Below are 13,645 nucleotides of genomic sequence, written 5' to 3' on the forward strand. Positions count from 1 at the left end.
TATTCTGCTGCTTTGAAATGAACTCCTTTCAGTGTCTTTGGCTAGTGGTAAATTTAATATCATCTAATAGCCATCTCCACTGATAATTATTCACGTTAAAGCGCTATTCGAAGATTACTTTTTCCGATGGCTTTGCAGTCATTTCATCGGCCGTAGCTTTACCAGTCCTTGAAAAAAATCTAATCCAACTTCGAAACAGTATTGTATGTTATAATTTTGTTTTCTTAATTCCTGAAAGCTGCATCAAATCGGTGGTCAGTATTCAAAACACAGCTGAAAGCGTTTTTACTGATTGTCATATTTTTTGCGGCCATCGAAGGAAAGAAACGTTCCAAGTATTCTTCACAACCAAGGTTTTCATGTTGTGACTCTCTACCCCCATGACCTTCCTCGTCTATACCTCTTAAAGATTTTTTGGCGTTTCTTCTTTCTATTTTATGGCCTAAAGAGGTACTTGTCTGTGTTATGATGAAACAAGACCTTAAAAGCTTATAAATTTGCGAACGTGACGTACGTACGGACGGACAATCACGTGACAACCAACATTTTTTAGCTCGATGGGTTAACAAATTTTCTATTATGCTCAGCTCGCGTACCTTTGACGCGAAGGAGCTCCGCAATAAAAAAGTATTTTCATAAAAGCTGTGATTACAATGATGGGAAATATACAATGTCTCTCACATCGCAATCACTAAATCTAAATGTTCCCCGCTGAGCAACAATTGAAAATTGCTGCGCACTCTTCCTACTAGCCAGAGGTTAATTTTTGCCTTGATATTATCTTGACATTTATTTTTTATGTTACATAAAAAAGCCAAAAATGCATAACTGACATAAAAAAAAAAAGACTGAAAAAAAGACGCTCTAGCAACAAATCGAGGTGGATGGAAAAAGAATGTCACTGACTCGTGTGCCTTATGACGAGGAAAAACTGAATATAGGCATAGGTTACTAGGTTGAAAAGTACACGTATTACATCTCATGACAAGTTAGAAGCACTGTCTAATTGTTTCCTTCACTGCTTGCCTCACTTCGCTTATCTTCCAACAATAAAGAATTGGGTTTAGAGATGAGTTGAGAAAAACCAGTATTCCAGAAATATTCCAAGCAATAGCATTACATGGAGATAATGCACTAACAATTGTTGCAATAGTATATGGCAGATAACACAATAATAATATGAGATATATCCACAATGCACTACCAACTGTCTTTTTATATCGCGCCATGTTCAAGGACGCACCAGGATTGATGTGGGAACCGTGCACTTGAACTTGTTGACGGCGAAGAGAAAAGTACATTTTCAAGTAGCAACAGGATGAGATGCTTAATAATAGCAGAAGCATTACGCAAGATCCCATAAAGAACAACCGCTTGCTCCATACATAAGTCATGGCAAATGCAATGTTGTTAATCCACGAAATTGTCACGAACAGACGAACGCGATTGAAAGTAACAGTCTGTCTGTATCTTAACCCTGACACCAAAGAGAGAAGTCTGTTCACACTTATCGCAGTTAGCGTACTGATGGATTCCCCACACAATATTGAACCTGAAATAAATTCTAAACTTTAAGTTAACTCGCAATTGTTCCAGCTCTTGTTGACCATCGCACTAAGGTAAGTTACAAATATGGGTTGCGAGAGAAGTCCAGCAATGAGATCCGTGCATGATAGACAACGAAACAGAAGTTTCGACAATGAAGGAAGAGATGAAACTTGCTGAAGAGCGATGAGAATCAGTATTTGCAAACAAATATCTCCCCATATCCATGCAGTTGAAGTTTAGTTTTCCTATTAAATGAATCTGACGCACTCTGTTTTTGCGGGTTGATTTATGGTCACATAGCAATCGCTAAATCTAATTGTTGTCCGCTAGGCAACAATTGAACATTGTTGCCCACTCTTATTTATTTATTTATTTATTTATTTATTTATTTATTTATTTATTTATGTATTTATTATTTATCTATCTATTTATTTTATTTATATCTTAGTTGCCATAATTAAGAGATACAAAGAAATTTCAATTATTAGCGTGCCTCTTTTCCCTTTAGAAGTCATTCAAATCCACCTCAAATCCAAATCAGTACAATTAAAATACAAAAACAATTGAGATAATTAAACTTTAAGTTGCCATAAGAAGCCGCCATTAAGAATTATCGTTGAGAGGCCCCCGGTAGTTATTTAATGATGCATTTTTATCTTTGACGTCACTACGTAGACAACTAGCCTCATCGTGGTTAATTAAAAAGAGTGTTTTATCATGATGGTAAATTGATGCCATAATTGAACAATAAGACGCACTAACGAATTTTTTATCCTTCGCCGGCACAAAGCGCAATGCGGCATGCTTGGCTAAGACAAAAAGCCGTTGATTTACCACTTTTCACAATTTATCCGTGAACAATAACGCAAAGGGGTGGCTCGGACAAAACGGGGTTGGGCGAGTGCCGCACCCATGCACATTCTCGTCTCAATCCTTTCTGGTCTGAAATGCCCCGCTTCACAATCCCTGCCTGATTTCGAGAGAAACACACTGCTAGCAGACTAATTGAAAACCCTGAATAGTGCAGTTCGTCAACATGGTAGCATTCATCTGCGCATGCACAACCCGGAATTTTTGACATCGACGTCAGCCTGGGCTAGGTGTAAAGCCGTCATTACTGATTCAGTTCAGAAGTCGTTTATAGGGAAAATATAATCAGAAACCTCAAAAGCCAGTTATCTGTCATCCTTATATAATGGTCTAGTTTCGTTTGAAGTTACTATATAATTGCTGTTGCTGAAGATATGAAGGGTTGTTATAATTAGTTGCAGATGCACAAAGTTGTGATGTCACCATTTCGTGGCGTGTTGGAAAAATGGGTAAACGTTACTTGCTTTAGGTCCCTTCAACAATTCACTTAAGAGTCTCTGTCCATAAAAATGGAAAATAACTCGGCAAGGATCGAAAATTCGATTTCGCTCATATTTTTATGGTGGATAGGCTAGGGCATGACAAAAACTACTGGATAGTTTTTTTGGCAAAATATCCTTTTATTTCAAAGAAATATGCAAATTACCAAATACCGTTAAAATCGTCATTTGACGCACCATTTTATTAAACAGGTTTGAGAGCCTCGCATGCAAAACCACATCATTCTTCCGTCTTTAAAACACTCAAGTATTTTTGTGCAATGTTTAACTGTGTACTGGGTTGATTTTAGGGAATGTTGCGTTGTCTTTTTGGGTGCACAATAATTAAATTTCGAAGACATGTATTTCATTCACTTAAAAGTACTTCGTGAATATAATTAATTTTCACCATGTGCGAAACTTTCAAATGGACCAAGCTTCTGGTGGTTGAATTGCAGAAGGATGGTCTACAGATTCCTGTAAATATTTCTTTGGGCAAATGATTGTGAGCGACGCGAGAGCTTTTCAAAGTCCGTCAAAAATGCAAATATTTGACCATCCGTCGTCAAATTTCAATTTACGGGTTAGACGTATATTTTAGCATGCGCCACATGACTTGACCTATGTTAAGCTGAAATAGACACAGAGCTGATAATTTCGAAATGTTCTTACCTTATTTGCTGTAAAAGGCAGGTCCAAAGCCGATTTGACGTGTTTCTTGTCGATCTCTCACCATTCGTCGCAAATAAAGCATATGTTCGCTTTTGTTTACACAAGGTTAACATCCGATGTACATCGCCTACTGTCAACCTATTATTGGTCGAATACTATGAATCTGTGACCATCTTTCTGCGCATATGAACATCACTGCATCAAAGTCTAAAACGGCTGAGACATTTGTAGATAGTTGCTCGCTTTGCGCTGCGCCAAAATATTGCGTTTGATCGATTGCTGACCATTGCTGATAAGCGTGTCGGCGCAGCACAATCTTAAAGCCGTTGTTGTTCGTCACGCAGTGCTGTCACCGCATATGCTGCACATTTTGATCTATTTTGTAGAGTACTCTCAGCATAAGTGAAACAGTTTAATCATTGTTCTTCTGTTTTTTCATATGTATAATAATATATGTGTATATTTATATAATCATATTCTATAGTGTACGTGGCCTCGGTCCATATCACGTTTGTTGTACGTTCTGATGTTTCAGACAACAGCTGATAAAGCTAGTACCTGTATTCACTAGAATTTTAAGAAAATCACCATAAAAAAGTTATAGATTAATGAAGCAAGAACTAGCTGAAATAAAAATAGGAAATCACAACGTGTCTAATTCGTGAGAAAAACAGACTAAATTTAATTAGTAATTACGTGAGTAAATAGCCCTGGCCATGCCATTTTGTTTGGCGTATCAGTTGTTTGCTTAGTGGCGAGGCATTGGTATGTAACAGAAAATAGAGGACTGTTGTCAATACAGTCCAAAATTATCGTCAGTAAAATATTGTAAATAAAACACCTATTGACCGGTTACCTCCGCGGCCATCATTTGGTCATTCCGATAAGGGTTTCATTATTGTCTTTACCCCTATTAAGCGGCCACCCAAAATTTAAGAACTTTGTTTTGGAAAGGGCGATGGCAGAGAAGAGTCTGAAATTGAAGGTGCATGACGAGTGATAATTCAAACACACGTCTATCATGATTGTATTGAATTGACTCCATGTTCACCAAGAAATTTATAGCCCGATAGTGAAAAATTAAATATTCAAGGTACACCAACCTCTATTTAAGCGGCTAGCCCCATTAAGCGGTCGCCACCCATTTCCCCGGGGATAGCCCACTGTATTACATGTAAACCAAGAATAATTGCATAGCGCGAAAAGACCTAGGTATGAGTTTAGCGTTACAGTATTACGCAGGGGCATGTAGGTAGCGGTGGTCGAGTAAAAGATAACAACAGGGGCAATGGTAAATTATTCATTCTTTTCATTTCTTAATTTAATCTCTTCCTACTCAACCCGATTACGTGCTCCCAGTGATTGCAAGCCTTACGGAACCTTACGTATCAGGATAGAAATTGTCCCACCCCTACCCCCTAAAATGGGATGACAGAATTGCGTGACGAACAAGGAACCGCTGCAAGCAAGGATTCAAGCCATCAAACCATGATGATCAAACGTAATATGTAGTGCAAAGCAAGCAACTATCTACAAATGACTTAGCCGTTTTTGACTTAGATGCAGTGGTGATCATATGTGTCGAACGAGGGTCACAGATTCATGGTATTCGACCGTTAAATAAGTTGACAGTTGGCGATGTACATCGGACGTTATGAAACAAAACCAAACTTCTGCTTTATGTGCGAAGAATGGTGATAGAAACACGTCAAATCGGCTTTGGACCTGCCTTTTACAGCAAATGAGGTTAGAACATTTCGAAATTATCAGCTCTGTGTCTATTTCAACTTAACATAGGTCAAGTCATGTGGCGCATGCTAAAATATACGTCTAACTCGTAAATTGAAATTTGACGACGGATGGTCAAATATTTGCATTTTTGACGGACTTTGAAAAGCTCTCGCGTCGCTCACAATCATTTGCCCAAAGAAATATTTACAGGAATCTGTAGACCATCCTTCTGCAATTCAACCACCAGAAGCTTGGTCCATTTGAAAGTTTCGCACATGGCGAAAATTAATTATATTCACGAAGTACTTTTAAGTGAATGAAATACATGTCTTCGAAATTTAATTATTGTGCACCCAAAAAGACAACGCAACATTCCCTAAAATCAACCCAGTACACATTTAAACATTGCACAAAAATACTTGAGTGTTTTAAAGACGGAAGAATGATGTGGTTTTGCATGCGAGGCTCTCAAACTTGTTTAATAAAATGGTGCGTCAAATGACGATTTTAACGGTATTTGGTAATTTGCATATTTCTTTGAAATAAAAGGATATTTTGCCAAAAAAACTATCCAGTAGTTTTTGTCATGCCCTAGCCTATCTACCATAAGAATATGAGCGAAATCGAATTTTCGACCCTTGCCGCGAAATTAAGAATTTGTCTGATTTTTACGGGCAGGCACTCTTAATATCTTTATCTCCCGGTGTTCTGGGAAAATTTCGTATACGAACAACGGTCAGCTTAGTCAAACCTGTTTTTTGTTTTTTTTTTACAAAAATATGCAGTAAAACCGCTTTTATAGGGTCCCCGGTTTTAAACTAAAGAAACTACAAAGACCGTCAAGACTGCTATTATGCTTAGATCAGCTAGGGCCGTAGCTAGTAACAGGGCAAGCCGATGCGATTCCCTCAGTCCACATTTGTATTCGTGTTTGTTGTTTTTAGTCATCATAAACACCCTGAATACCTAGGAGGAGAATTTAACCAGGAACATTGCCTCAGTTATTAGTTTTTTTCTGTCTACGGCCCTGAAGACTGATTACAAGCAATTATTTCTCTGCGTATTCTTTTATAGGAGAAAATTGAACGAATATTATTTAAAGGGGTTCAGTCACGGTATTTTGAGTTATTTTGGCCACATACAAAATTACCTTTAAATGGTAGGAAACCTGAAAATAACAGTTTAATAAGATAGAAAAACACCAAAGAGATAATGATAAACCATAAAGGAACAAGGATGGCTAAGGATGGAGAAGATTGACACGGATTACAAACTACGAATTTGAAAAATTGAGGCTAAACTTTTCAATATGCGCAAACCGTGACTGAGCCCCTTTGAGTACGAATCATCTCTCTGAGGGAACACTGGATTGAGTTTATTCAGTTCTCTTTACTTCGGCTTTGCAATGAGTGGTTTTCAAACGCGTGTTTTTGGTGCAGTGTTTGCACTTCTCTAGGTAAAGAAAGACTCTTATGTCGATACTTCATTTCGGAAATATAATTTTCAATACTCGGTTAAGCGAAATTATTGAAAATGACCCGCTAATCGCCTTTTCTAACTAAGGAGAGCGCTTTCGTATCCATTACATTAAAAGACTTTCATCATACCTGGTGTCTAAAAATATTCTTTAAAGTCTCCGTTACAGCTTCTCTTATTTTGGGGATTCGCCAGCAGTAAATAATTGGGTTGAGAAATGAGTTGCAATAAGCCAAAGTTATAGTCCACAGTTCGACGTGTAAGAGATACGAATTGTTCTTAACGACAGAATTGACAGCCTTGTTCACTGAAAACGGGAAGAAACACAGTATTAATGCACAGTGAACCCAAAGAACACTCGTCACTGTTTTTTTAAATCTACGCATATTTAGAGGCGAGTTCGTCCCCTGGTTTGTTTGCTGATGAAGCTCATCTTGTATTCCGCATTGTCGCCTCAGCGTCACGAACATTTTTAAGTAACAAAATGTTGATATTATCCCAGAAAGAAATACAAAAACAAAAATTAGGGCGAAAAACAGCTTTTCTTTCCACAAGGAAGTCGATGCTGCTGTAATGGCAGAGAGGGTTACGACAGTTCTGTATCTTAGTCGTAACAACAAAGCAAGGAGTCTATCAATAGTTATTGCCGTCAATATGCACAAAGACAGTACAATCAACGCTGCACCAGCCACATGCTCAAAAGCTTCCATAATACAAGCGAGTTTCCACCGCCTTTTCAGCAGCGATAAGAGGTAGACTACGAAGACAGGCTGCGAAACAAGGCCAACAAAGAGATCGCTGAGCGCCAGACAGCGAAACAATAATCTAGACGGTGGGTGAAGCGAACACTCCTTTCTTAGCGCCACAAGGATCAAGATATTGCCAATAGATGTAGCAATGGAGAGAGGAATATTTCCAGCCGAAAGTACGACCAACGTCAACTTGAAGTTTGCATTGCTCGTCATCATCTCGTAGACTCTTCAGCATCTGGTCTTCGTATTTTCGAGTTGTGATTGCTCGTTTCTCTCCATACTGGTGAAGTTTCCCATCAATGATTGTCAGTTTGAAGCAGAGGATTGAACGTGAGAAAAACAGTAGTTCTTAGAACCCCTTGCTCTTACTTTGACTATACGGATTTGCCACTTATAAAAATCTTTCCCCGCGGTTTTTATCTTTCAAACAAAACTGAGTAGCAGATGTTTATTAAAAATGTATGCTGTATGTTACCAGTTTTAAGTTTTCGACGATAAACAATCTTCTCCTGAGCAGCAAACAATTAACCCTTGTTCAGTTGTTTTCGGTCGCTTTCCCGTTCAAAAATTCTTTTCAGTTTATAGGCCAGAGAATTCCATAATGATCACACCGAACGCCCTCTTACAGGCTAAATAAAAGTGTAGCTGTTCACATAAGTTAGAAAGTCTCCCTGACGATAACATGAAAGAAGTCATTTATTTGAGGGGTCATAATCAGTTCCAACATCGATCTCGTCGCCGCCAGAGCAATTAGAAATTTTATTTCAAAAACAAAACTCCTGAGTCCCATTGGTTTACATTCGCAATCTCGTGCTCATTTCCAGGAGACATTAAATGTTTTGTCCTCTGCATGTGATTAAAATTAAACTTTGTTATCGTTCTCTTTGTAGATATTGGTCGACGTGATGTGATATCTAATCATGATTTTCCAAAATGAATGTTTTCAAACAATAATAGCTTCTCCCCAATGATGCGTCTGTTATAATAAAGCCGGGCACATGCAAATTTAGCAATTTTTTATATTAGACAGCGAAAAAAACTGAAGTATTTGCGTAGAAAATTAATAGCTCAGTTTTTACAAGAAATGAAGAGTTCCGTCAACTATCCGGCTGGCGTCAACGCCGAGGCGTTCGGCACGATTTTTACTTCATGCAAAACAGCTTTTCTTATCGTCTTGTCTACGCCTTTCTTCTATCACAGTCTACCGTACCTGTCTGTTCATCTCTTTCTAACTTTTCTCAACAAACTTCCTGAAAATCCATTTCAGAATTGTTTACCTCGGTTTAATAACGAGGCCAGGCGCAATACCTATCATATGAAGATGACTTTCACTGGACTGAAAATGAGGTTAATTAATTAAACCTGAACAAGGGGACATCTGCGTAAACGTTTCCATGAAATTCGGTCGGTTTCAAAGATGTTATGATTCTCCGACACAGGATATTATTGGTGTTTGTCAGTCAGTTTGCCTCTGAAGTGATACCTCCCTTTGGATGTCATACTCTTCATCAATTATTGATTCAATAACTTCTCCTTAAGGAGGATTATATTTTAACACGCATAGAGTTATACGTTTTAGCACTATTCTCCATTAATATTTCGTTAAAGGTTTCATGCAAACGAACAACGCTACTATACCTGTGTAGTGACTTCGATTTTTGCAACGAATTTTAACGTATCAATGAGGTCAATGAGGAAAGGAAATGGCAGGCTCGTACCCAGTCGCTATCAATGCAACCTAATCCTTATGAACGCTCAAAGACGCGTGTTTAACTGTGTCGAAGACCCTGGGGACGAGATTATTATCCATGTGTTTTCCTTCGTATCGAATCCTCTCCCATCTCCCCCACCCTCCAAAAAATCGGAAATGGCGACTTTCAACCAACGACGGAGTGTAAGGAAAGGGGAAGGAGAATTTAGAGGATTTAAAACAAGTAGCTAAAATTAGTTAGATTTTAAATATTAAGTTTATGATTAATAGATGGAGTGGTATCTATAAAGTGCTTTCGTGTGGTAGTCCAGTAATGCTCCCTTTCTACAATAGCGTTCTTCTCACGCTTATGTCAAAATTTTCTTTTTTACAATCCCAAATACACTGATAACATTTTATGACGGAAATCTGGCATTGGCCGGGTGAATACACCATGCGAATGAATTGCTATGCCCGATTCTAGCCGTGTTCTTAGACTAGGAATTAGTTTTTGCTGAGTACTGATTGTACGTGTTTAATCTTTTCTCATTAAGGTTCTGCCTCCTTTTATATTCTATTCTTAGCGAGTTTCATTTTACCTGAAAGTTAAACTTAACATACAGTTGTTGACAATAAAATTTTGATTAAAATAAATTCATAGACCTTAAGAGTTTCTGTGTTAGAAAATAGAACACGCTTATTTATACAAGCCTCTTGTAAGTCTTTTAATATCAATATAACTGAAATGATTCTGAGATATCTAATTAGAGTACGGTGTATCTCGCGTGTATATAAGAGCCTTAGTTAATGCAGACGCTCTTTCGGTTAGTCAAAAGATCGCGTGACCGGATAAGCGAGCTTGAAATAAACTTGATATTGAGGATAGTAATCTAATGAAATAAGAGCCTGTATAACCCTGCAGGCAACTGTTAACGATCGTATAAAGTCAAGTTCTGAGACACCGTGAATTATATCGTTTGACACCGAGCGCAATTAACAGCTATAAGTTGTTTTCCCGCGGAGACTTGTTTGTATAATTTTGGTTCGATATTTCCGTAGTAATACGATATTTGCTGATATTATGCAGGTGAAAGCTCGTATAACTAACGTTAACAAATATCGTGTCTGAATTAAACGTCAAAATCGGAAAATAAAGTTAACTGCTCACGAAAGTGGTACCTCAGCTGAGAAGTGTCTTGGAAAACATAACTTGATGTGTGTAACGCAAGAAAGTTAAATTTTGAGAACATTAATAAGGGTGCTCCATTGCTATGTCCACTAAATCTTAAACCTCACGTGCTCAGCAGCCGGTCTCACATATGATTTCTGCTATCTTCATTTATTTCATAATATTCATTGTCATCTAGCTGCCATCTTTTTGCTGATTACCCAGGTTGATAACTTGGGAAACATCCACGATATCTCATGACAGGCAAACATCATTGCACGTTATTTCACGAATAACAAATCTTGTTCAAGGAGATAACCAGACAAAATTTTCTGAAATATGTTCCATTTTTTTTATATAACTGAATACCCATATGCGTAAGGCCTTCATTGTCGACTTTTGAAACGAATTCCACTGAAACAATCTATTATTCATTTACTTAGCCTCCTAACACAGATTTTCTAGTGTCTCCTTAATCTTGTATCTCACTTCCTTTATTCTCCAGCAATAAAGCGCAGGGTTCAGCGTGGAATTGAGGTAAATCAGCGTCGCCAGAAATGCTTCAACCGTCAGCAGAGCGGGCGTAACCACAGCAAATGTAGTGACAGTTTTAACAGCAGTGTACGGTAGATAGCATGCGATCAAAGTAAAGTGAATCAATAGCGCCGTGAAAACTGACTTCCTGTATCGTGTCACGTTTACTGGCGACGAACTCTTATTAGGTTGGTGACCATCATTATGGTGCACTCTTTCCTGTTGTCGACGGAGGGTGAGGAATATCTTCGTGTAGCAAAACGTTGATGTTGCTAAACAGGAAGCTATCGATATGCAGCTGATTCCGAAGAAAAGTCGAATGTTCCAAACGAAAGACACGCCAGTGCAAACACTCGAAATCCAAATGGTGACGATTAAAACACGAGCCCTTGCCAATGTGGCAACTTGCCTGTATCCCATCCCCTTGAAAAGCACGAGGAGTCTGTCCACACTTATAGCAGTGACCGTCAAAAGGGTCACACCACAAAGAGAGACGGTAGAAATGTAGCCAAACTTTTCGGTGTATCGACAAAGATCCAAGCGCCTTTGAGATATAGACATCAAGTGAAAGATGAACAGGGGCTGGGAAATAAGACCAACACACAAATCGGTACACGCCAAGTTACCAAACAGAAGTTTTGTTGGAGGTTGAATGGAGGTTGCCTTTCGGAGGGCGATGAAAATAGCAATGTTTGCCAGAAATGCAGCCACGGCAAGAGGAATATTCATTAACGAAATCGCTAAACCTGAACGGGCAGCGAATTCTGCACTCTGGATAACCTTTTGAACACGAGGACACGTGGATTCCTGAATAAAATCTAGACGAACACCAGATTTTAGAGTGAAGTTCATTCTTGAGTTCGATGTGACTATCGACGGTCTTGCTCTTCAGTCTGCTCCTTCAGGTCAGAGATCTTGCGTAATAAACTGAATTTTCATTGTATTCTAACTATATAGTTGGGTGTATATTGGTCTGACTTCTTCATACTATCATACTCGAAGACCAATATTTCTCAGAGTGCTTTTTATGGTCGTCATAGAAATGAAACGAGTCATTTATAAAAGTTGCCCTTAGGATTGATTTATTACCAAAGGATGAAGCATTTTAATTTGCTGAACGTCGAGCCTTGAGGATTCGGATGCAGTCATCTAACCCTTTAAAATATTATATCTATCAAATAGGCGTTCGACTGAAAAAAAAAACTTCAATTATGGTAAAAGACGTCTTGTCATTTCTAATCCTTGTCTTTATTTTTTATAACCTGCGGCTCATTGAGTGTCTGAACGATTTTCATGACATCAACCAGAGCCCATCTACCTGAATCTTAAATTTCCAGGCTCTGAACATAATCGAAAAATAAATAAAGTATTCTACCTCGTGTGCGTCTGTCGCTTCTATGGGTGTGATCTGACCTCATTTTTAATTTACTTCAATATATTTTTCTCAAGCGTACCGTGCAACTAGATAGCCTGACACCTTGAATAATCTAGAATCCTCCACGCCTTTCCTTTTATTACTTTTGATTTCCCTTTCTCCCTTTATGGTAGTGATCGGAAAATGCATCAGTGGTAGATGATACAGGATTATTCCCGATAGGTCATCAAGTGTTGGGAATAATTTGCTAATGGTTTATATTTGAACACCTCTTGTCCTCTAAAATATCAAAAAAGACGTTTGGTTGCTTTTTTATTCCTTCATTAACACTTACATAACGACATTTCATAAAATATAACCGGAACTGGGGTCACAAGACATCAGCGGTCGTTTTAAAATACCCTTTTATAATGATATAGCCTCGAACATCTAATTTTCAAAAACTAATTACATCATCCCTACGATAGGAAAGTGTTATTTTTACTTGTTTATAAGGTCTCGTACGAAGAACATCACATTACTTACATACACTACACAACACTTTCATCTGTTAATGAAATTTACAGAAGGTTGAAGTCAATTACAAAATCAGGTTTCATTTTTCTTTCTAATTTTTTTTGAGGGAGGTGGGGTGAACCTTTATTTTTGAGGCTAAAAAGCTGCCTTCAGCCTCTTCAGTCAGTTTGTTTCCTTTAAAAAAAAATTAGCAAGAGGTTTTCTGCAATATCTTTTTCACCGCCTGTCTGATTTCTCTAATTTTCCAGCAATAGAGAATCGGATTCAGTAAAGAGTTGAGGTAACACAGCGTCGCTTTAGCCATGTCCAAAATCAATAAAAGAGGTGTCCTTTCAACTGAGAGGAAATTGTTACAACTAAGAATTATGACTAGAAGAAGAAAACAGACGATCAAAGTAAAGTGAATCCAAAGCGCCGTGGAAAGTGTCTTTTTGTATCGCATTATGTTTAGCGAAGCGCTTTTGGTATTATTTGCTTGATAAGCATAACCTCGCATGTTTGCTTGATGACTAGCGAGAGAGAGCAAGATTTTCCCGTAGCAGAACGTGGATACCGCCAAACATAAAAATATTGAAATGGCGCTAACTACATAGAAAATGTCGATGTTCCACACAAACGTGAAGCTGGTGCAAACGCTCTCAGTCCAGAACAGCAGCAAAATATGATGGACGCGCTTCACAGTAACAATTTGTCTGTATCGCATCCTTTTCAACAGGGCAAGTAGTCTGTCCACACTTGTGGCAGTGACTGTCAAAAGAGATACACCACACAAAATGAATTTAGCCATATAGCTAAACATCTCGGTCAATCGACAAATCTCCCAGCGTTTGTAAG

General features: G+C 38.2%; 1 protein-coding gene and 1 pseudogene across 1 annotated transcript; both read right to left on the reverse strand.

Annotated features, from left to right (window-relative positions):
- Positions 1–894: 894 nt before the first annotated feature.
- On the reverse strand, positions 895–7,741 carry LOC149102313 (melanocyte-stimulating hormone receptor-like; annotated as a pseudogene).
- A 2,174-nt stretch (positions 7,742–9,915) lies between these two features.
- On the reverse strand, positions 9,916–11,828 carry LOC110064125 (beta-2 adrenergic receptor-like). Its single transcript, XM_020771125.2, has one exon. It carries the CDS (start codon positions 11,770–11,772, stop codon positions 10,834–10,836), a length of 939 nt encoding a protein of 312 aa, XP_020626784.1. The 5' UTR covers positions 11,773–11,828; the 3' UTR covers positions 9,916–10,833.
- Between the last annotated feature and the right edge of the window lie 1,817 nt (positions 11,829–13,645).

Source organism: Orbicella faveolata, unplaced genomic scaffold (genome assembly GCF_042242905.1).
Source record: "Orbicella faveolata isolate gen_17 unplaced genomic scaffold, um_ofav_v1 contig_36, whole genome shotgun sequence".
Taxonomy (NCBI): domain Eukaryota; kingdom Metazoa; phylum Cnidaria; class Anthozoa; order Scleractinia; family Merulinidae; genus Orbicella; species Orbicella faveolata.